This window comes from Myiozetetes cayanensis, unplaced genomic scaffold (assembly GCF_022539395.1).
Source record: "Myiozetetes cayanensis isolate MyiCay16 unplaced genomic scaffold, myiCay2020 scf10, whole genome shotgun sequence".
Taxonomy (NCBI): domain Eukaryota; kingdom Metazoa; phylum Chordata; class Aves; order Passeriformes; family Tyrannidae; genus Myiozetetes; species Myiozetetes cayanensis.
In genome coordinates, this window is record NW_026086605.1 from 27311123 (window position 1) to 27335672 (window position 24550).

At 40.2% G+C, this 24550-nt stretch overlaps 1 protein-coding gene across 5 annotated transcripts; it reads left to right on the top strand.

Annotated features, from left to right (window-relative positions):
* Nucleotides 1-3667: 3667 nt before the first annotated feature.
* Nucleotides 3668-16398, top strand: GHITM (growth hormone inducible transmembrane protein). 5 transcript variants are annotated; one of them, XM_050334497.1, is made up of 9 exons: nt 3668-3687; nt 6707-6863; nt 8389-8488; nt 9735-9846; nt 11138-11279; nt 12373-12481; nt 13493-13681; nt 14230-14401; nt 15179-16398. In XM_050334497.1, the coding sequence occupies exons 2-9, from the start codon at nt 6735-6737 to the stop codon at nt 15264-15266; spliced, it is 1041 nt and encodes a 346-aa protein (XP_050190454.1). In that variant the 5' UTR covers nt 3668-3687; nt 6707-6734; the 3' UTR covers nt 15267-16398. The 5 variants fall into 5 exon arrangements, with proteins under 5 accessions (XP_050190454.1, XP_050190456.1, XP_050190472.1 ...); XM_050334499.1 differs by lacking the exon at nt 3668-3687 and adding an exon at nt 5236-5310; XM_050334515.1 differs by lacking the exon at nt 3668-3687 and adding an exon at nt 5631-5650.
* The last annotated feature ends 8152 nt before the right edge of the window (nt 16399-24550 follow it).

A 24550-nucleotide genomic window follows, 5' to 3' on the forward strand; every position in this document is an offset into this window, starting at 1 on the left:
TCATGAAAAGTACTAATAACAAGCAGAACACCTCCAGCAGTATGAAAATACACATTTAAAATAGTTCCTATTTTTGTTCCTTTAAGTGTATTGGTTTATTTTTTTAGTCTGTTTCAGAGGCTGTAAACAGGTATATTGTTTGTTTTCTATTCTTAAATGATTTTTTAAACAAATGTATATATAAATTATTTTTTAATATATCTATGGTAACTATTGGCTATTTTTGCTGTACTCAAAACACCATTTTGTACACACACACACAAAAATCCAGCCATCCCTTAAATAGCCCCGAAGACATTATTTTACACTAGAAGTGCCTGCCATGATGGATTCATTTTACTTTAGCTAGAGAGATAAAATATGTTAAATTCCTTTTAGCTGGTGCTTGTTATTACAGTGCGTAGGGAATTTCTTCACAAACACACACAAAATTTTCCTCCAATTCCAGACTGAAGACACTAAATATATATGCAAGTCCTCAAAATATACCAGGGGCATTACAAGTTTCAGTGCAATGCTTTTTAAAACTAGCAAGGTACCAATGGGGGAAGATACTGACCTCAGAGTCAGCCCAGTTCAGTACCACTGAAATGAAGCAGCTCTCTATTTGAAATGTTTTGAGATCTGGCTGAATAAAGCAAGACCCCAAAAATTCCCACACCTGTAGAAAATATGGACACTGCTTTGCTCTTGGCACATCCCAGCCTGCTCTTGCTGCACAAACTCCTGCATAGAAAGAGTTATAGCCAAACACTTTTTATTCTTCCATGGTAAAGTAATACTCTGTTTAATGGAATTTTTTTCTTGCCAGGGTTTGAGAAAGACATCAGCATTCTCTCCCCAAATTCCCTCTACACTGCAGTGTTTAATGATATCTAATCTAAAGTAAGAACATGATGCTTAATGAATATGCATTTGTCACATGAATAGCAGGAACAGATTAACTCCAAAAGTCTCCTGTAATCTGCTGGGAGAGATATGTGGAGTGTAAGAGTCAGCTCAGCCAGAAAACCTTCAAAATATTTTTCTTCAGCTCTAATTTGAAAAACTTCAATGGCAAAGCTTACCTAAGGAGAAATGGTGCTAACCACAGATTTATTTATTTCCTGCTGAAGAACAAGGCCACGTGAACAACTGAGATGTTTTTTTTTTCTTGCAGGAGGGTGTCAGAGCTGCCGAGTTAAAAGCTTAAGCTTTCAGATTGACAGTGACCCTATTTATTAACACAATAATGCGCTTGTGGCTCCTGTGGCTTTCTAGGATTGCAGAGAGCTCTATGTAAGAGGTTTTCTGCTGTTCCATTTCAGATGGTTGGCAAGGCAGAGTGTATAGTTGAAAGTACATCATGTGGTGTCTCCTGAAAGGTGACTGCATTGCTCGTGATCCTTGCTTTCATGGCAAGGCAACAAAATCGCTTCAGAAACCATGTATCTCTCAGAACAGGCTGACTTTATTTTTTGAAAATATACATGGTGTTTCTCCTACAAGATTTGAGGAGCAGAGTTTGGAGAAGTCTTTTGGGGAGTCAGGTAGTCAGATCAGCTTTCCCCTTGGGCATGGCAGCTGGAGAGCACCATCCCTTAAGCCCTGGCATCAGCCATTTATGGGAAGTTTCACTGCTGGGAACTAGCAGGGCTGGGAAGCAGGTGAAGGGCTACTCCTCACCTGGCTCCTGCCTGGAAGAGAGGCAAGGCTTGGAGCCTGCCCCACTGCCTGCCATGCCAACTTCACACATTTCTTCAGGATGCTCAAGTCCCTTCACAATGGTATTTTCAGGTCTTGCAAAAATTTCTAGTTAGACATTAAGCCTTTAATATCAGATAGTACTTGATCCTGTCTAGAGACATGTAAGATTTCCCACAAACATAAAACATGTTGTTGAAAACATGGTCTATTGGAAAAAAAAATTGTAAGAAATTTTTACATCAGAACAAGTTTTCCTGTTTATACTTTTGATTACTGAAGAAGCGTTTACTGATTTTCAAAAAACAGTTTTTCTGTGGGTTGTTTTTTATATTTTGTTTCTTTGATAATAACTTTTTTTTTTTTTACATATTACCTGGAGATAATGTTTACTGTTTTCCAAACATCTAGTTGGTGCGTATCAGTCCTAAAAAAATAAGTGCTTCAGTTCCTTCAGGAATCATCATTATATTAATATTTCATAAACTCATAGAACAGCTGTGGTTCACGGGGGCCTCTGGAGATCATTTAGGCCAACCCTCCTGCACAAGCAGGTTGCTTAGGACTATGTCTAGTCACCTTTTGAAAATCTCTAGAGATGAAGAGTCCAAAATGCTCTAAGCAACCTATTCCACTGATCGATCACTCTTATAGTAAAAAAAAAAAAAAAAAATCACTAAAAAATTCTTATGCTTAAACTAAATGTCCATTACCTGTCACTGGAAATCACTGAGAAGAGTCTGGCTCCTTCTCCTTTACTCCTTGCCATCAGGTATTTATACACATTGATAAGGTCCTCTAAGCCCTCTCTTCTTCAGATAGAGCAGTCCCACCTCTCTCAACCTGTCGTTTTTACTTAATCACATCTGTGGCCCTTTACTGGACTCTTTCCAGTATGTCCATATCTTTCTGCTCTCCAGCTGGACAGCCCCAAACTGTGCTGGTGGATGGGGCTGTTCCTCCCCAGGTGCAGGGCTTTGCACTTTCTTTTGCTGAATTGCATGACATTCCTGTTTGCCCAATTCTCATGCCAATCTATGTCCCTCTGGATGGCAGCACAACCATCTGGTGTAGCATCCACCCCTCTGAGCTTTGTATTCTCTGCAAACCCGAGGGCACGCTCTGCCCCATCATCCAGGTTATTAACAACAATGCTAAACAGCACTGGACCCAGATCCAGGTGGTGGATGCACAGTGCACTTGAAGACAATCCCATGAAGGAACAGCGCACTGGAGTTAAAAAGCCAATTTTTATGTCTGCATTTGGCTGCTGTCTCACCAACAAGCCTCTGTCATGCTGTTATCCCTGCTTTCATCAGCATGAGCTCCAACTACTGCAAAAGCACAGCCAGCTGCTTTGCAGCTCTGCAGCAGACGCAGCTGGCACAGGGACTGAAGCTGCCGCCTTCTGCCCGAGAGAAAGTCAGGTACAGTGGCACCAGCAGAGAGGATTTTTTGCTGCTTTCAACTGAAAAATTCTTTGGGACATAAGAGGCCACTGTTTACCCGCTCATACATGGATTTTGCTAGCTGGAGCATTTCCAGTGTTAGCCATCTAGTAGAAAGGGAATTATCTGCTAACAGGAAAGTTTCTGTGAGAAAGCTTCAACATCTGAGTTTGCTGCAGGGTGGGCCCTGTGTAGATTTTGGTTGCTTCTGACAAAACTATCTATTTAAGAAACAGTTTGGGAAAAAGCTGGATTGAGTATCTTATTTGAAAGTCCCAGGAGAGTTCTTTACATGATTATACGCTGTAGTAAAAGAGATGTTTGATTCTTTGCATAAATTATTACTATTAATAACTGAATTATAAATTTAAGTATTAATTATTCTAATGAATCCTTTAGTACCTGACAATTAGAGAGTGTTACAAACTCTGAAATAAGCACTACAAGTCACTAAATAAACAACATATTTGTGGCCTGAAACTGATATTTTTTCTTACATTGCAGGAGAAAAATCTGGATACTCATTTACTCCAACAGAAAGCAAGCAAATGTCAGAGTAAGTAAGAATCAGACCTCAAATCCCATTAGACTTGGCCCCCTTTGATGGAATTTCCACCCTTCTGTCATGCATTCTTCTGCTTCATTCTTCTGCTTGAAACTCTTCTTCAAGATTATATGTGCTGGTGCACTTTCAGACCTCTCCCATGTGTGATCTCTCTTATCTGACTTCCATTCTGCAAACTAGCAGTTCACTGTATTTCCTTTCTTATAATTTAAACAATGGGTCTCCGAGATACAGAGAGGCTGATCTCACAACTCTCAAAAGCATGTCTGTAACTCTTTCTATTTCTGGACTTAATTCTATATTCAACCCTTCTTTTTTTAATATATATTTTGTCTTTGATCCCGCTCAAGACTCTCACAATGTGTTTTACTTGGCTGTGAAGAACCATGCCCATATGTAGTGTTAAGACTGAAAGAAACTACAGAGCTGTAGCTGCAGTGGGGCTGAAAAGGGGCTCCCAAAACAGACACAGTTTGCCAAAAAGAGTTCTCTGAAGAATACTGAGTGTCTCAGTAGTGCCAGGCTCATAGCACATACTAGGGTTAGGATTAGCACTAGCACTGAGAGAACAAGAAACGCTGATATGCAGCTGGAATGGGGCTGGCAAAGGAAAAATAAGGCTGCCAAAAGAATTCTTCTGTTAATAGTAAGGGCCATGTCACAAGCCTTTGGTTTAGGGTTAGTGCTGGTGGAGAGTAAAAGCCAGAGGTCAAGTTGGAGTTGAGCTGCTGAAGGACTGCAAGGGGTTCAGAGGGAAAATTTCCCTGAGCAATTGGTAGTTCGGGGAAATGCTGCTCTGCCTTTCCCAGGGCTTAGTTTAGCGTTAGGGTTACATGTGGAAAATCTCTCAAGAGTTCCAACTGGAGTGATGCTGGAAGGAAGCTGCCAGAAGAGAAATAGTTTAGCCCAAAAGGGGAATGTTTAGGCCCTGGAAGGGCTGTGGAGTGCCCTTGCGAGGATGGGATTAGGACTGGCCAGCGTCTGTAATTTATGTACACAGCATTGTACTTTATGCTTATCTGGCATGTGAGCACCTTAAAGCATGTAATATAATCCACACGCAAGACAGGTGTAACTCCAAAGAGCTTAACAAAGGTGGAGATTTATCTCCTTGTTCATGCTGGACCGCTGAGCCTACGTAAGGGAAGGGAGTGCAAAGGTCCTTCACCGTGTGACACACTGAGAAGGGCAAGACTTAAATTCACGGGCAGCCAGAGGTGGGCGGGCTGGCACCCGAGTGTCACATTGGTGTAACATCCGTGCCCCCCCAGGCCCGTACCGCGGCACTGTCCCCGCACAGCCCCGCGCCTCCCCTCACACCCGGCCGGGGCGGCCGCGCGCCCCCTGCTGGCCCGGCCGCCCCCCCCAGTCACGGCAGCGCCGGCCCCGCCCGCGCCTTTCCAGAACCTTCCCCGCCCGCCTCAAAGATGGCCGCCGCGCCTCGCCTCCCTCGGCCCCCTCCAGCCAATGGCGCCTGCGGGCTCCGCAGTCACGTGGGGCGGGTGAGCCAATCGGAGGGGGAAGGGAGCGCGCGGGGCGGGCTGGCTGGCGTCAGTTCCGCTGCCGAGGGGCCGGGGCCGGAGCGGGACGGGCGAGGCGGAGGCGGCGGGGAAGGTACGGGCCGGGCCGGGCTGGGAGTGTGGGGCGGGACGGCACGGGCAGGGCCAAAAACGAGCGAGGGGCCGCGGCCCGCCCAGCCCCAGGCTGAGATGGGAGCGGCCGGCGCCCCGCCGGGCCCGGGAGCGGTTTGGGGCGCGGCGGTGAGCGCGCAGCGCTGTGTTACGTTAGAGCCGGTTACGGCCAGTTAAATACGCGGGAATGCCCGTGGGGTTCTGTCCTGGTTTTAGCTCTCTCGCTCTTTGCAAAGCGCTTGAGGTTGTCTTGCTCCCAGTATCCGTTTCCAGGACAAAAAAAAAAAAAAAAAAAAAAAGGCCGAGGTCCCCGAGTTGGCGCTGTGAGTTCTGCAGGCCGTGCCGTCCCGCTGTGGGTGCGGTGGGACGGGCCGGGATGCGGCTCCTAAAGTACTTACCCTTAGTGAGGCAGGATTGCACAGCTGCGCCTCGGAGCAAAGTAGCTTTCTAGCAGCAGGATTGATTTCTCAGTCTCGCCTCTCTGTGGTTAATGTGAGCTGTCCGGTGCTGGGTGTGCTCGTTCTCACTCGTGTTTGTTAAGGTTACCTTTATTTACGATACTCTTAGGTCATACTGGACACTGCACACGTAAGGTTTGACCTTTGGAAAGAAGGTGCTGGTAGTTGGGGTGTCCTGAGGTTGTGCTTGTTCATAATTAAGGTCTACGGGGTTTTTTTGTATGACGTGCACCGCTTGTGGCAGTGAGGGGGCAGTTTTCGTACTGCCTGCAGGACACAAGGGCTGCGTCCGTCGGTCTGGCCAGGAGTGGCGTCCGTGATTTCTGGACAGGACTGCACAGCGTAACCTGAACTTGCATTCTGGGGCTGTGACCTTGACTGAGTGTTGTGCCCACGAAACAAATTGATTCTTTGAAGGGCTAGCGTAAAATTTCTCTTCAAACTTTTTTCTGCCACATACGTTGTGCTGTTTACTCGTTTGGGTTTAGACTTGGTTGGAGTTTAAGTAAATTGGGGGAATCTTTTTGAGCGTTTATTTGGAGGGCAGAGTACTCATGCAGTGTTAGGTCTCAAAGTGAAGGTAACTCAAATGGAAGTACATAAAGGGTCTTGATTTAATTTATGTCATGAAAAGTGGTATGTTCTCTGTTTTTGAGTAAGCTGTGAGAGAGAAGTCTCTGGAAATGGGAAGAAAAATACAAGTAAAACAGTTAAACTGCATTTAAGAAGTTCTACCTCTTATTACAGTACTTATAGTAATAATACTGGTTTTACTGTAGGCCTTTTTTTTTCTCGTTTGGGGAGTATTTTATTTTTTATTTTCTTTACTGCTCTTATTGTGGTTGAGAATAAGTAGTAAGTGTGCCTTGTCTGAAAACCTTATAACAAAATAGTAAAATGTATTTTCTTGTGTATTTGCAGGAACGCAGTGTTAATTACCTGAGCAACCATGCTGGCTGCAAGGCTGGTGTGCCTGAGGGCACTGCCATGCCAGACTATCCGCCCTGCTCTCACTCAGGCTTCCCCAGCCTTGAGGAACTCCAGTATAAAAGCCTACAGGCTGTGGCAGCCTACCCAGGTAAGGTAAATCCTCTTTCTAATGGCCCCGGCTGTGGGTATTTCAAAGGCTCGAGCTTGTTGCCAAAAGAATGGCTTTGCATGGGGTACCTGCTTTGAATGATCAAAAGCCTTGTGCTTGTTTGAGGTCCCTGCTCTAATTTACTGAAGGAAGAATATTGCTCAACCCAATCATAAGGGTTTTAAAGCATTTGAAGTGATCTCTTCTCTTCCAATTACTTATTTCTCTCCTGGAATTAAGGGGAAAAATAACTTAAAGGAGGCAGTTAGAGATGCATAGGCCTTACTGCCTAAGGTGGGAGGAACGGAAATTCTTGTCCTATATCCCAGTTTCTAAGTTACAGTCTTAAATATAACCTTAAAGTAAAAACTTTCTTTGCAATTATTTTAGTCCCAACAAGTGTTTAGAGTTGTAGCCCAGGTTAGAGCAATTTCTGAGCTATGGCAGGACAATCACAGATCTAACCAGCAAACTTAAAAAACTTGTCATTACACTGAGACACTGTTTATTCTTCACTGAGAAAAGATATTGCAGACATGCTTTCTAGCCAGGTAAGTCACAATTGTAAGGGGATGTTGCTTTTCTGTCATCACCTTGGTGAAAGAGCCAATGGCAGACTCTACACTTCCTTTGTCTTTTCCTCTTAAGAGTTCTCAGTTTGTAGATGTGATGGGGTTTTTTGTGTACATGTGAGTTTTCAAGTGGTGGGCAGGATTTTGTTAGCTGCTAAACACAGCAAAACTGAGGGGCTCTGGTAAAGGTCCTGAACTGTAGAACTCTTAATGGCTGGTGGTAATTTAGATCTCGAGTTTTAGTGTTAAACTCATAGCTTTGAGTGAGTCCTCAGCTGCTCAGGTGCAAGTTTAATTTAAAATTTCCTGGAAAAAATGGTAAGAAAACTTCAAAAGTTGGTTTTGAACTTTAATATGAGTTTATTCTGTGTTGCTTTTGCAACTGACTAAGACATTGAGTCGCATGCTATAGTTATTTGGTGCTTGTCAGCCTTTAAAATCTTGAGTTTATAGGCCCATAGTTCAAGATTTGTTCTCTAAATCAAGGTGAGAGTTGAAAGCAAAGAATTCAGGCTGCTTTTCCAAATTTAGTGTCTGTAAAGTATAAATACTGTACTAGAATATATTTTTACATTAAAGTGTTTACACAAATAGTATTTTAACATAGGAAGCAAAACATTTTTTTACAAAATAAAAAAGTAAAGATTATGTTTTTACTTTTAACAAAAGGCATGTGGCAGTGTTTAGTATGGTGGGACAAGAGCAGAAGAAATGCAGTCTGAGAACTTCAGGTTCTGGAATTCACTGCATTGGTTCTGTAATTACAGAGTGTGTGAATGTTTTTCACAGAGGTTTCTAGACTTTAATGTTCACTTGTTTTCCCTGAACACAGTTGCTTCCTATGTTTGGGAGGAAAGCACACGTAACAATTTCAAGTGTAGCAAATAAGTTGATAAGAATGTCTTGTATTTTATTTCATAACATCCTTCTTATGCCATTTCCGAATCCAACAGTGTTATGCCACCAGAGTAAGAACAGGTGTAAGGCGTGGAAAACTTGGCCAGGAAGTTAAGGAAGCAGCGTTTGAACCATCTGCAGAAACTGCACTTAAAGGTAGAGTAGTTCTGTTTTAAATACTCAGTGTCTTTGAACCTTAACTGAGAACTTCCTCCAAGGAATATGTTTTCTTCAAACCATTAAAGAGATTGAGAATATTGTTTCTTACGTAAGTTTGCTTAGTGCTCTTGAAACAACTGGGGACAGTTTCTCTGCTTGCCTTTCCTTTGTAAAGTTTAAAGCTGTAAATGTGTCACAGTATAGAGTTGAATTCCTTGACTTTAAGCTGCTTTTGACAACTAGTAAGTCAAAAATGGTTGTCTCTTTATGGAGATTTGGTTGCAGATATCAAAAAATAAGCTACAGTTGCTTTGCTATGTCTACTTTGTGTACTGTTTACAGAAAAAAAATTTCTACAGCATGTACAGTTCACAAAAAGGTGGTTTTGGTGTTACAGTTGTCTAAGACATTGGTTTATTATGCTTGCTGGTACATCAAAGTGTTTGTAATTTCTGTGGCTTACAAAGGGGTTTCTACTTAGCAGTGTGCAGCAGAACAGACTTGTAAATGTCTAATTATTGCATTGAATTGACAGATAGAGTATGTATATTGGCTGGATAGTGTCTTGTTATAACACATCAGGTAAAATTGTAGTCTAGAGTTACACAACTGAAAGTCTTTAGTCACAATTGTTCTTCAGTTATAACAGTGTCTATGATTGAGGCTTACACTTGTAGCAGTAATTGATACGTGGCACAAATCAGGCAGTAGAAAGCAATGGTAAATCAAGTGGTGGGGTTACCCATGAGCTTTGGAAATCCCTTTTTAAACTGGTGTGGATATAATTGATACCAAAAATCTCTTGAAGGAACAAGTATTAAGGGCAGATGAATGAGAGGAAAGGACTCAATATCTAGTTTTTGTACTGTTTTTTAGCAAGTTGAATAGTAAGATCATATACAAAATCAGCTGACAGTTGAATTCTTCCATTAAAGATCCTGTTTACTGGTTTTGTGTTGGAAATGCTGTCACTGTAATGAAGGTCAGTAAACCTGGCACGCTATGAGCTGGACTCTTCTTACTCTTCTGTGAAGCTGCATTGTGTTGATGGGATGAATCTCAAGTTTTTCCCGCATAGCTCATTGAGAACTGGTAATGCACTGACTTGAAGTTAAGTGGAGCTTTAAGGAGGAAGACTAACATGGATCAGCTATTGCAGATACAGCAAAACTCATGTGAGGATGTTGTTTACTATCCAAGAAAAAGCATTCACGAGAGTGTGGATTTTTTTTTCTTTATACAGCTGATCGCCTGGGGAAAATTATTGTTGCTGGAGGGGCTGCTGTTGGCCTGGGGGCCCTCTGTTACTATGGAATGGGCATGTCCAGTGAGATTGGAGCTATTGAAAGGGCTGCGTAAGTAAGATGGCTTACTCCTTTAATTAAAGAGTGCATTAAGTAAATCTCTCTCCTCTTCATATCTGCTCACCCAGTGTGTACACAGCTTACACTTTTTAAAGCTCTGAACAGAAAGTCCTCGCCTCTGTCTCTGCAGGTTTTTAAAGCGTATAACTGAAAGCAAAACTAGAATTATCCAATATCCTTAAATGGATATTGAACTGAGTTCCTTTGTTTTGCTAAATCTGAAATTTATTTGTGAAGAGTATATAAACTTGTCTTATGAGGCGTGCCCCAGATAAATTTGGAAGGGTGGCATTCTGAAAAACATATTGCTAAGACCCCTTTGCCTGGTGTTCCTGTGAGACTGCTCATTAAACTTCTATACAGCTGTTGGAAAGGGAGTCTCTGTTAAACACAGTGTCTTAGCATGAGCCTTGCTCTAATAAATGTTTTGCTTAAAACTTTGGTGTGTTGCTTTTTGATCAGCCAAAACCTGAATGATGGCAAACTGTGCAGTCAGACTTAAAAGGTGGTTAGTGATAAACATGGGCTTGGGAAAAGTGTGTTTTACTTTACTTTGCATTTTTACTTGGAAGTGGCTGTCTGCAGTTATTCTGAATGCTTGCTGGTTGTATCTGTGAGAGGGTTTTCATACATAAACTGTGTCTATTTTTTTTCTCTATGAGCCTTGAAGTAATGGGTCAGCAGTGTGAAATGGGAAAAAAAAGTGTGCACTGTGTTTAAGTTTAGTATTACCAGGGAAAGTTTTCTGTCCATGGTGTGAGCAAATGATAGTGCAGAAACTCATTCATGTCTAGGTCTGTTGCTATTGTTAGAGCTCTCAAAATGACGTTTGTGTCCTGTGGTGTCAGATAATCATGTGCACTGTGACTCAGCAGTTTGTGAGCTGCTGAGGAGGCAGTGTGCTCACTGGTGTGCACCCAGTACACATTCCATAGACCTTCTTCCTGGAACCAGTTCATTTTATATACACCATTCTCTATTTTTTCTCTATTCAGTTTCCCCTATATGCTTCCTCCTTAGAACTGAATTACAGTTAGCATTATTTGTAACTTGTATTTGGGTTTCTTCAGAGTTACATCAGACTATACCAGCAAGACTGAAAAGTTCAATCCCCCTTGTAAAGGGGGGAACTCATGGCAGAAGTTGCTAGACCACATTACTTTTATGAAACCTCCCTTATACCCATAGCTATGAACATATTAACAGCCTGAATGTGTTTTTAGTTATTCTCCATTTGGAAACTGGTAACTGCACAATTGTGTATGACTGCTTATTTTTGCAGTATTTGGCCAGACTACGTGAAGGAGAGAATTCAGTCCACGTACATGTACTTTGCGGGAAGCATTGGCATGACGGCACTGTCTGCTGTAGCAGTAAGCAGAACTCCAGCACTCATGAGCCTTATGACACGGGGCTCCTGGCTGGTAAGTTCATGTTATAAAAATAAAAGTATTTACTGAGAAATGCCCCCAAATGTGATGGTTGATGTGAAAAAAAAAAAAATGAGATATGTAAACTACTTGGTGAAAAGTAAGGCAAAACTTCACTTACACTGGTGTCCTTATCCACAAAGACTCTTCAAGTGTCCTAATGATATCTTGTGATTTAAGATTTGGTGATTCTAATTATATGCTAATGTGGACTTTCTGTACTGTTTTGATAGTTTGTCAAAGACAAACTACATGAGTAAAAAAAATGCTATGTCATCCTTACCAGCTGTATGTATGCAAGTAAGAAACTCTTATAAATAGCTACCTGAAACTCATGAAACTGTTTCTGTTGCTGTCTGTAAATGGAAATGGAGGTCCCTTTGCATTCTTACACCTCCCTGTACTGTCCTGTATAGCTCTTTGAAAGCTGTGTCCTGTTTGCCAAGGCTGAAACAATACTGGTGGGCAAATCATCCAGGCAAAACACTAACAAAATCTGTCTGCTTAGTACATATTCAGTGTGTTAAGTGGAGTGAAATGATAATAGGTAAATGCCAACACCTACATAACTTAAGGAGATTAATAATTCATCCTTGGTGATAAACCAAAGTTGTATATTTCTGACCAGTTTGGGAGGTGCTGGATGGTTCTGCTTGGAATCCATCAGGAAGAGGAGGTAATGAGATTAAAAAGTCATTGGTAGCAAAAGATGTGAATTGAGTATTGGCTTGGTGTGGAGAAATGTACAAGAAAAAAAGTAAGGCTGATACATTTCAGGTACTTTAATGAGAATGAGAGTAAGGGGCAGAACCATGTGTTTTTCTTCTCTTACTTTACACAGCTGAGATTGTTGCCAACTTAACCAATAAACTTGTATTCTTAGAAGAATGAGTAAAAATAACATGAAAATTACTATAAACTAAGATCTACAAAGATTTGACTGTAACCTTACAGGAGTAAAATTGACAAACACTCCATGTATGAATTAGGTTGCTGTTTTCAGAATTACACTATTGACTTCTAGCCTAGGAGTTCAGAGACCACATGTCCTAATACTAACCTGAGCTCTGTAATTTTGTTTGTACAGGCAATTGGTGCGACTTTTGCAGCTATGATTGGTGCTGGAATGTTGGTCAGGTCCATATCCTATCAAGACAGTCCAGTAGCTAAACATGCGGCTTGGATGTTGCATTCAGGTTTGTGATTTTAGTGTTTTTTGTAGAGATGTCTGTGCTTCAGTGTGACCAGATTCTTACTTTAACAAAACTTTGACACTGCTATGGGAGAGTTAAGATTTTTCAGAGACCAGAGAGAACTCCTGAATGTCGGGGAACAGTTCTTACATGTCCTTAACAGAACTCTAGTCTTTTCCATCATCTTCTAGAAGTCATGCTCAAGTTAAGCTTGAGATATGTATATGTCATATGGGATAGAACTAATTTGTTTTGTAGCTCTTTGGTTTTGCGACTGCTTTCTGACACTATAGCTTCTGTAAGCACTCTTGTCTATGCTAACCATTTTAGTATTAGTTTACTTCTGAGGTATGTGTCCATCAGGTATTTAAGCTGTGAGTACAGAATCAGTTTCTCACTAAGAATAGCTACTTCAAATAACAATGGCTGTCATTTTTCAAAACTGTTTTAACAGAAATGTTTTATGGTTCAGCAAAGCCATGTGGATGCTAGACATTGGAATCATATTTGCCTCTTCCAAGAAGAAATTATATTTATTGTAACAACTGTTATTAAGTTGAACAACCTAATATGATAATGATTAACTAGAAAAGTTTCATAGAAGACTAGCAAAAAATCTGACTTACTTGCCTAACTGATTATTGTACCAGACATCTGTCCTGCTTTTCAGTGTCACATGTTGCTAATGCTATTGTGTAGTTGACTAGTGCATGCCCAGTACTGCCCCTACCAGCTCTGGTTTTGAACTGATCAGAATGTTGACTTCTGTTAGTCTTTTTTCAAAAGACCAGCTCCCTGAAGTACTCTCCAGAGCTAGATAAAGATAGGTCATGAAATTTAAGGTTACTAATTTATTGTGCTCCCTTCTAGGTAAGAGCACAGTCTAGTGCACTGATATTTTGTTATGTGAGTGGATTAGGTTGAGCCATGCCATCTGAATGGAGGGGGAAAAAATCAAATTGTTTTGAGATGTGCTGTTTCAAACCCTGCACGTGTTTTTTTTCCTTTGGGTAGGTGTCATGGGAGCGGTGGTGGCTCCTCTAGCCTTCCTGGGTGGTCCCTTGCTGATCAGAGCTGCCTGGTACACCGCTGGAATCGTCGGAGGGCTCTCAACTGTGGCCATGTGTGCTCCAAGTGAAAAATTCCTGAACATGGGAGGACCACTTGGCATAGGCTTAGGCTTTGTTCTCGCCTCTTCCATCGGTAAAATACTGGTTTAGTACTGTAATATAAAGTAGGTTATAAACTTAAACTACAAAGCTGCAGCTCACATTGAGTTGCAGGCTGGTCTGTCCAGTTAAGGTTTGCCTTATATAGCCCTAGCAACTCTAGTACAGCAGAAAATACTGTTGTATTTGTTCTTGAAAACAAAGGTGAAGTTATAGTTCTGGGAAATGACATACACCCACTAGTGGTGGCTTGTATTTTTAGTTATTGCCAGTGAGTAGGAAAGACAGTAAATGTGATCTCAGTTCTCGATCTACTTGTTCTTTGTGTTTCTAGGCATTATTGTAGTCCTAGAGACAAGTGCTTTCACATGAGAAAAATACACAGTTCCCTAGGGTGTTCAGAATTACTGGGTCAGTTTGTATATGTGGCATCTTCAGTATGTGTATTAAAGGTCTTGGTATCAAAACTGCACGACAATGTGAGAATTGAATACTTGCTGAAAAGTGCTACAGTAACTAAAGTTTGACCTAAGAGTAGCAGATACACAGTTTTCTTTGACACTGTTGTGCATTCCTCTCCAGGATCCATGTTCTTGCCTCCTACTTCTGCTTTTGGTGCCAGCCTGTATTCAGTAGCCGTTTACGGTGGATTGGTGCTCTTTGGCATGTTCCTGCTCTATGATACGCAGCTTGTTGTCAAGCGTGCGGAAACTCTTCCCTACTACGGAGTGACCAAATACGACCCAATCAACGCGTAAGTATTCTGTGTTAGCAGAGCTGATCTCGGTGTCTGTGTAAGAATTTGCCCCAAGCTATATTGAAGTGTACTGTAAAAATGGCCTTTTGTTGATTGTTCAAGTGTATAGTTGTTAAATGTGAAGGATCGCAGATTTTAGTGAAGTTTAAGCTGAAAACCTCTGTGAATTGTGAGAAACAGTACTGAACGTGTGATGGGACATGCCTCCAGCAGTACATTCTAAAAAGTATTTTTGTTTTCTAAAGCATTGCTGAGAGAATTTATAGCTGCTTTCTGAAATTACCTGTCAGTATCTGCTGATACAGAAAATTGTTAACCTTTCCATAGCCATTAAATACTTTATAGTCTGTCACTAAACAAAATAACTGCAATGGTGTGATAGTTAGGAAAGAAAGGATTAATTGACTCAGTAAACAGCAAGTGTGACTAATAAGTAACTTCCTTGTAAATGTCTGTCTGATTCTTTACCTCCTCAGTTCTGTTTTCTTCTAATTAAAGTAGAAGATAAACAGATCAAAGTACAATATAAAAGCATAGGGCTCCTTTATGAGAACAGTATACTGTCTGTTAGGACTTCTGTAAATAGTTCTTGCTGGCAGAGGTGATAGAGCAAAAGCACGGGTGGTTTTGGATGTATCAAGCATTGAGGACAGTCATGGTTGGGTTTTGTTATAGATGCTTCATGAAGGCTTTTTAAATGAATTATAATGGTGTGAAACAGCAAATAATACTATTTCTGTTCAGCAATATTAACTCTGATTTCTTGTTTCCTAGATGCATGGGTATCTACACCGATACACTGAACATCTTTATTCGGGTGGCCACCATGCTTGCGGGTGGTGGAGGTGTGAGGAAAAAGTAAACTGAGACTCCTCTTTGCAACTGTCTTGAGAGCCTACCTAGTGCACATATTGAATAAAAATTCATGGTTTAAAGCAGTATTGCTCCAAGTGAGAATTTTAAAGCATTTCAGCATATTGTTTCAGTGCAATGTGATTCAGACTTAATAGGTTTTCTTCAAACACTTCCCAGCTCTGTGTTTTAAAATAGTGCAAACTGCTTCTAAATTGTACATTACTTTGGGAAAGTAAATTATATTTAATATATAAACAGTCTTACCTGATTTTTAATGGGTTTTATGGCAGTTCAGCCTTTACTTTCTTTTTTTCTCTTACTGCATAGTAAAGAAAGTAATTCCTGAACTGGTATCCCATATGCAGGTAGGGACACAATGTACTTTATGAAATGCAGCTTAGATGCATCAGTTTTCAGTTAAGATTGCATAATTTTATTTCAGTGACATCTTAAGAAAAACTGAATAAATTATTTATGGCACTAAATGCAGTAATGACTTCAGTCTGGGCAGAAATTTCAGAAGTTTTAAGCAGTTGTCAGAAATGTGTTGGATTTGACAGGTGAGTTGACCAAAAAGTGTAAAGGAGACAAGATGTCAAAACTATGCAACATTTGTCCCATATGAACTTCAGTCTCTTTCTGGACTACACATGAGAATTCCTTGCTTTAATGTTAACAGGATATAATAGCTAGGTTATTTTGATACTAGATTTATAAAATCATTGAATGGCAGTATTTCTTCTGATGACTGTATTTCTGTACTGCAGATGAAGGTTGTCCTTCTTACTTATCTCTTGGAACCTTGTACAGTTGGCATAGAAAGAGGGAATTGGGATGGCATGCTGGAAACCCCAGTATCATAAGTTTGCCATACTGGTGTATGCTTTCATCTGTTACCTCTTCTCCAAACTGGGATGTTTAACCTGGTCTAAAAGAAACGTTCCCTAATAGTGAAATGGATTTAATAATAAGATTTAATAAGAAGAAATTTATACTTCACAAATTCTATGTTGGAATAAAAGGTGAGTTCTTGGGCCAAGAAAGTTCTGACCTAATGTCAACAACTCAGATTTTCAGTTTCTAGTAAATATGCTATGTTTATGTATTGACCTATGAACAATAAAATTCGAGCCTCACAAGTTGACTACTCTCACTTTGTTAACAAATAGGTTAGTACCCCTGCGCTAATAATGTGGTAGGTTGGTTTGTTTTGGGGTTTTTTTTTGGTTTTTTGTTGTTGTTTTGGTGGTTTTGTTTGGTTTTGGGGTGGGTTTTCGTGTTTTTATTTTGTTATGGTTACAATTTCCTTGGCGAAAGAGTGCGTGTTCCTCTGTATCAAAATGTGCAAAGATGGTTTTCGGTTTCACTGGCTAGCATCTTCTGGGGATGTTTCCCAGACATCTTCTGAAATGGTGTGACTTGAATTCTGTGGATGGGATTACAGCACTAACAGTATTTTCCTACCAGTGTCTAATGTGGGTCTCCAAAAAGGGAAAACCAAGATTAAGAGTTGTTCCTTTACATTTGAAGTCCTAAGTCAAAAATTAAGATTTACTTTTTAAGGCAACTCTGATTTTTTGGGGGATTGTTGTGCTACAGCCAGAGCTTCTGTATTTTTACTTATATGTGTATGAAATAACTGGCACCACCTGCTTATGATCATAAAATTCTGTGGGAGTTTTGGCAGGTCTAGTCATGACTCAATGATATGTAAACAGAGTTTGGTTAAAAATTCCCCACCTTTTACAGGAATTCCTTATTATTTGTGCCAAAGAACATTAAAGACGTAAGCATTATGTTTAGCCTGCAATTAAGTTACAGTCTGATCCTAAATATTGATTATAGCCAGTTTCTAAGGATTTTTATGATGTTTCAACTAATTCTGCTTTAAATCATCTGTATAACCAGCTGCATAATTTTTAATCATTTACTTTGACTTTAACAAGCATATAAATTGGATATTTTGCTAAGAAAGTGTTCTTCAGTCAGCTAATATAGGTAAGAAGGCCAGATCTGATTGACGTACGTATTTTCAGTTTGCACAGTAGAATGCAAGATGAAATTTAGATCTCACCTTATGAAAATATGTAATGTAATTAGCTTTGCAATTTTCAGCTGGCTTGTGCCACCTCTAATGCTGCTGGCAGCTGTGAGGTAATGTGCACTGATCTTGAAACCTGTATAATAGTTCACCTATAACACAGTAACACAGCATGCCTGGTGTCTTTATACAGTTTGAATTGGACTCAAAAGACAGAGATGTTTCCTCTCTTTTCCTGCTGTCATTAAAGAGCAGAACAATTTTTAACCTCTTCATTATTTGAAAATAACAAAGTTTTGCAGCATATTTTTGATTTGAACTTCAGTTTATAGTGAACATAGAATTTAGAAATGGTTGCCATAAGTTCACTTCAAAGTTTGAAATAGACCGTTTAGGGGAAAAAAAAGAGGAATGCATTTAAATGTATCTACATCGTATGTAGGTAAGAATTGGATTTCTGTTTCGATATTCAACCATCTCAGTGACCTTTGGTCACTGTAATGAAGTAGAGACAGGCTCTTACAACACAGGAAACGGTTTATCAATCTGTGGCAAGCTGTGGTGAGGATGCTGTTCAGACCTGTAATCTGGCACTGGAAGGGCAGCTGCTGCAAAGGCTCGAAACCTGGCACAAGCTCTGAGATGAGGCACTAACCCAGCATTTGCCCACCTCCGTTTTACCAAGAAAGAAAGCCTCTGAGCACATCACATGGAACTGCCACGCTCTAGAAACACAAATGTCTCATTTGCACTGCCTAACATGTCTTGAGAGTGATGACTTTCAGATATAACAGTCTCTCTTTTGCCAATGATGAGTAGGAATAGGTCCAGATAGACATGCTGTCATCGTTAATTCCTTCACTCAGTTTTGACACCATGTCATCTGTTCTTGCAGACATCGTTAAGCTTCTGAACAAATCCATAGTACTGCTGTGAGGCATTTCTTCTATGAACTTGGACTGAAAGGTAATGGTGGTGGTAGGGGTTTTTTGTGCGAATGAGCAATCTTGTAATAAGTTATGTGTTACGTAATTACATTCTCGCTTCTTGCTACTCGTTGTAACACCGAAAAGAATGTCTGAAACTGGAATTTTAGTTCCCACAGATTCATTTAGAGAAAGGTGGCACAAGTAGCTGACACTAAATCAAGGATGGAACATTCTCCTCAAATGCCTCTCTCTGGGAGGTGGCAGGAAGAAGAGAAGTTGAAATTCATACCATTATAGAAATGGAGACATCTTTAGCCTCTAAATACCCTAGTTCAAGTTCTGGACTTCATATTACCAACCAGTTTTGGTTGGTATGATCAGCATATCCACAATGTACAGAAGAACCGGGAAAAGGTGACTGTGGCCAACTAACAGCATCTGTGCCCACTCAGGACAAAATTGCTCTGCTATCCCTGCAACCACTTCCTGTCAGATCAGCAGAGATTGGGTGTAATCTGTGTTTTTAAGAAAGAGATCAATATGCAGATCAATCTCAAAATCTTTCCAAAAGCCCTAGAGGCTGACAGCTGCACCGTGTTTTCTGTTTTGGAGTCTTGCCAGCTGAATTAAACGTATTACCTATTTGGGAAAAAGAAGACTGAGATGCCTGCCCAGACATTTGTCATTTTACCACCTCATTTCCTCTTACTAAGTTTTCTGGAACCGAGCATTGGGCAACCAGAGTAGTTACTTTGTACAGAAGACTCATCAGTCTTCATATTCTTCTATCATCTTTCAGAGAAATAAAGCAACAAAAAAGTGCAGAGGGAAATAAGGACAAGTCTTTTAGAACCATGGTAAATTGCAAGAGGGATAACCTTGTTTAGGTGCCTGTTTTTTCCCTTCTCTGGGGGAAGAAGTGACACACAGTGGGAGCAGATCTGCCTCCATAACAAGAAGTTTACACAGCTCCTCTCATCGCTCCATCACAGAGGTGTGAGCTCTGGCAGATTAGCTATCGAAAACAGTCTCTTAATCGCATCCTGCTTGGACTAGAGAGGACTGAGCTACCAGAAGAGGAAAATGTTCCCATCACGTGCTCCCACTGAGCAGTGCATCCAGTGTAAATGTACTGAACCCCTGGCTCGTTTCAGTGTGCTGTTCAGAAGCCTACAGCTACCAGGTAAACCATTCACATCTAAGGCCTTGAAAATGTAGAGAGAACACGTTAAGTAAATGGGGAAAGGGGAAGCATCCGTTGTTCCATTTTTGCCACATTGCCTGCAGGAGGAAAGTTAAAAACAAGCAAGATAAATAGAGCTACAAATTCCACCTTAATAGAGCTATCCAGGAGAGTGACCTGTGAAGAGATGGGAGTGAACATGGGACTCACAGACACACCAGCTGGCAGCTCTGCAGAGGCTTCACCTGGAGGGCACAAGCTGAGGAGTAGCAGGATGCTGGTTGAAAAAGCTCTGTCAGAGATGCTTTAAACCCTGCTCCAGGACAGACTCTGAAATGATTATCAGCTTAACACAAACTGCTAGGAGAAATGATAACTGCAGTTTTGCTCTTCATTCTGATCTTCGTTAGCTGCTATATCCCAGACACTCTCATAAAACCTGTAGTTCTACTGTGTTCCCTTCTTCAAAAACAGAGGGCCGCACATACTGTGTTGCTTCACCATAACTTGTCTTTGCTGAATTAAATTAATTAACTTCGTATCCTGAAAGTTCTTAATTGCTCCCTGCCTTCTCGCAGCTCCAAAGTTAGTTTCATTTATCTCTAACAAGACCGTTTGCTCCAACTGTTTTATTCTCCTTATGTCACAAACAGCTGCTTCAACCTTCTTAGAAGAAATTTTCATATACAAAATGCAAATTCCTCTTAGAACAGCATGACCTTGAAAAAATATTAATGAATCTTATATTAGCATACCACCTCTAGAAGCAATGACTCTATGAAGATTGCAAATTTAAGAGCTTATCTAGTTTCTCTTTGGTAAGCACAGAGGGACACTCTGGATCATGCCTGAATTTAAGGTTAAGAACTCAAACCACTTTCTTCAAGATTTTGAGAGAAATCCTTTGTGGCTTTTGAATATGATGTATTAATGGGCACATAATGCAAATCTCAGAATGCATCCCTCATATCCCTGGATGATTCAGAAATACCTCTGCACTCAATTTTCTTCCCACCTCACCTGGAACAGCAGTAACAGCCTTTTTTCAACCACAAGATGTACAACAGCTGCTTCTCCTTTCATAAAATTAGTGCCTTAAAGGAGACTATTGTACAAATGCCTCAAACTGCCAGCTGACAAACTCTATAAAGTCACAGGTGGCAGGCTACATAGTAGTCTGGGTTTTCATTCCATCTCTCTCCACCACTACCTTGACACAGTTCTCTCCTACTATTTTGTATATTCTGTGACCTTATTTGCTAAAGACTCTTCTTTCTGGACAAGTCTGAAGATGATGCTGGTTTATTGCTTCTAGTCTTCCATTTTCAATTTGCTTAACATTTCCTGTAATATTAACATTCACAGAAGAACATGAAACAGGGCATTAAGAATTAGAAGGTCTAACCGCAGCATTGATCAGCTTTTACAGTCTGAAATTTAAGATATAAAACACATAAATTCCTTCTGAAAATATTCAGTTTAGGAGAAAAAAACCTCAACTCTCAACTGTATTTGCTCACAAAACAGCTAAGCAAGACATACTGCATGGATCCTAATACCTACTCAAAAGAATCTCTCAAGGTTTACAGTTGGACCTCTCTATTGATGAAAAAAAAATGTTTACAATGTTATCACCCCAGTAAGTTCTGTTGATGAATCTATACAGTACTTCAGTTGTAGAAAGTTTTGAAGTTTTCTGTTTGTATTTCAAGAGCAGCCTGACAGCAAGCCAGCACAAGCTCCCAAAGAGATGCTCTCCTGAAAAAAATGGGTACCTGTTCTTGTGCCTGTCAAACCCTTCTGTGGGGATTTCTGGTGTGCAGTGATGAGTGTACAGGTTTGTCTCATTTCCCATCACAGTACCTGGAATGCTTGGGTTGTTCTAACAAGGAAGACCAAGTAGCAGCCTGTCTCTTCCAGCAAGTATTCAGGTAGCACATGCTGCTCTCTTGGGATTTTTGGTAAAGTTACAATGCAGATATGTACCTTTATAAAAATAAGTCTTTGTAAACACTTCTGTTGCCAATATTATGTTGTAAATACTTCAGAAGAAACGTGTTTTGTTTTTTGAGGCAGGTGTTGGTCGCACCTGTAGTGCATTTAACATTCCAGCATTATTTTGTTTAAATGAGCATAGTTGGAAATGTCAGTAGCCACCATGTGAGGAGGTTCTGTTACACAAGTCATCTCCCATCTTACCTGGTTACCTTTGTCTTCTGTATTCTTTTTTTTGTTTTTATGCACCCAGGAAGAGAAGTTGATGGTTCTAGTCAGTGCTAAAAAGACATGAAAAATTATTTGGGTATCGTTGTGGTTTAACCCCAGTTGGCAGTTAAGCCCCACGTAGCTGTTCATTTGTGAAGGCTTTAACCATTTATCATTGGAGAGGCTTTGATTGAATTTGATTACAAATCAAGTATTTAGTTCTGAGTTACCATTGAAACGTTCCATTTACATGGTTGCTATTTAAATATGGTTATGTGAAGCCACAAAATAGACTTGTCAGTAATGCAACACCCAAATTCCCCACATAATGAAGAATTTGGCTGAGAGTTAACTTGGTAGAAAAAGGCTGACTTTACAATATCCTGAATTTTGGTCTTGTTAAATTCTTAATTGCTAAAATATGTAGAACAATTAAAGACTTCAAGATTTAAGTGATATTTGTTTCAAGATTTAAATGTGCAGTGGGTTGAGTTCTATGGAATTAGGAATATATAATTTTTTACTATCTTAATTATCACAGCCATACTGAGAATCTCTGTTAACTGCTTATATCTAGACACCGTTTGCATTGCTCAAAATCTCTCACTAGTTATTTTGAAAAAAAAAAATTATGTGACAAAACCAGCAGAAAACTGTCTTCTATCTAACTTTTTTAGTCACCAGTAAGAAGAGGACTTCAAGGGCTGTATGCTGTACTAGTCATTCAGCACAACTTACCTGCCTATATCTTTTCCTCCTTGTGTTTTGTAGTAGCTTTGCTGACACTGAATTACCATTTAGCCTGTGCCATGTACCTGGTAAAATTGCAAGTTTTAAATTCTTCAGTAAATTTTAGCCACGGTCTGTTAATACAGAAAGTGTTGGGGATGGAACGGAAAAGATTTTTTCGGGCAAACCAGGCTGAAGAGGTTCTGCTGTTACCAGCTTAGATTTCATCCTGTGCTCAAAGCTCTTTGGGCCAAACTTTCTTCTCCATTTAGAGTTCATCCAAAGCAATATAATGTTTCTGTTGATATGCTGAAGCTGTAAATTTGGTTCACTTAACATCACTGCAAGTCCCTTTAATTTTAATGTCAAATATTATGCTTCTAGTTGACTTAACTAATTCTAGTTTATATATTTAATGTTACTAGATTTTTTATTTTAAAAAATGGCAAAATCTAGTTGGGTAATACTAATGATTGTTTTCATTTTAAATGGGAATATAGAAATTCTCTCCAAATTAAAGTATTGATTGGATGTTAACCAGCAAAAATGTTGATTTTAAAAGTACAAGATGTACATCCATATGTTTCAATATTCAAAAGAAGCATGAGATTATAAAAACAGACAACATCGTTGCTCTGTTCCATTCATTTTTCTGAACTGTAGAAGTCCTCCCTGAGGCGCTTAGCGGTGATGTGAACTAAAAGCCTTGCCGCAGTCTGAACAATTGAGGTGTGCCAGGGGTGAGGCAGGGCTTTCATAAAGCACTTTGAAGATAATACTGTCTGTAGCAAGTGCTGTTAGTGATCTGATTCTTGAACCTTGCTAATGTCAGCCTTGGCAAACAAAAGACTGTCAGGCGTTAGCAAGCTTCACGGTATTTGGCTATTGCTAGGTAGGAATGCAGAAATAAGCTTTTGGGGCTAAATTTGGTAGATAAAGGGGTGACCCAGTTTGGAAGGCTGCTGATCCAATGCAAGAAACAAGCCAAATCCCAAACCTGAAATATGAACCCTTTGAAATTGCGGGGCAATATATGTGCATTGGAGTGAAGCCTTTTGTCCTTCTGTAATTCCAGTCTGGGTGGCTTGCAGATACTGCTTCCACCTTTTAAGGCCAGGTAGGTCATAGCACAGTCTGTTGTTTAAGACTCAAATTTTATTAGGTTAAGCTGTGAGAATCAGATGCTGCCAAACCTGAACTTTTGCCTTTTTTTAAGAGATTCAGCTCTGCAGTTGATCCCTGCTTGAAGGACTTTTTTTTTTTTTTTTTTTTTTTAAAGCACATTCTGTGAACCTTGATACCACACTGAATGTGATGACTTCTTAATCTCGATTATTATCTGGAGTCTCTGTAACTTAATTATATAGATATAACAGATACTGAGAAGTTAATAATAAACTCAGAAATCTGCTGCTTAACCAGCTGTCTTGTTAATTATGTTAACAACACGCTGGTAAATTGCTTTGATTAAAACACGCTGGTTTTGGCTTGCCTTTTCAGGTCCAGTTCACTGTCTGTGCACATTCATTTCAGCTGTGCTCTCTGCCCTTCCAAGCATGTGGAGGAGCACACCAGGTCACATAAAGAGGCTGCTGTGAAGCACAGGACGAGCACGGCATTGGAGCATCCCTGTATGCTCCAATACTCCGTGGCAGCTGCTCCTGTTTAACTGGTAGGACACTCTGTGCAGCCAATTGCTGCCTGATTTTGAGTAAACTGCTTCTCGTAATAGGAAGTGCTGGTTTTTTTCATCTGTTGAAGTGCAATACAAAGGCCAAATCTCCACCCCTTCTGAACAGAGCATTCCTTCCACTGTACCTTATAAAAAGGTATGGTTGTGCTGAAGGAGACCAGAACACGCCTTCAGCCTCCTTGAAAACATCTTGTGACCAGTTGGAAGGATGAAGCTCCTGGGACTTTGTGGCTTTTTGTTTGTCTGTCTCTTGTGCCTCAGTGCCTTTGCTGCAGAAGGTACAGTATATATTCTTCTAACAAAACTTTCTCTTTTCCTGTTCTTTCCTTTTGTGATATAAAATGCTTATTCTCTATATGGTTTTTAATTAAAGGAAACAAACAGAGCTTGACAACTGAAAAGGGGGATTGAATTTAGGAAAGGGCTTAGACTGCAGAATGTGGTTGCATATCAGTGCTTTGGTTTGTACCATAGTGTTACCTCTGTTATTGCCTGTTGCCTGTAGTATGGC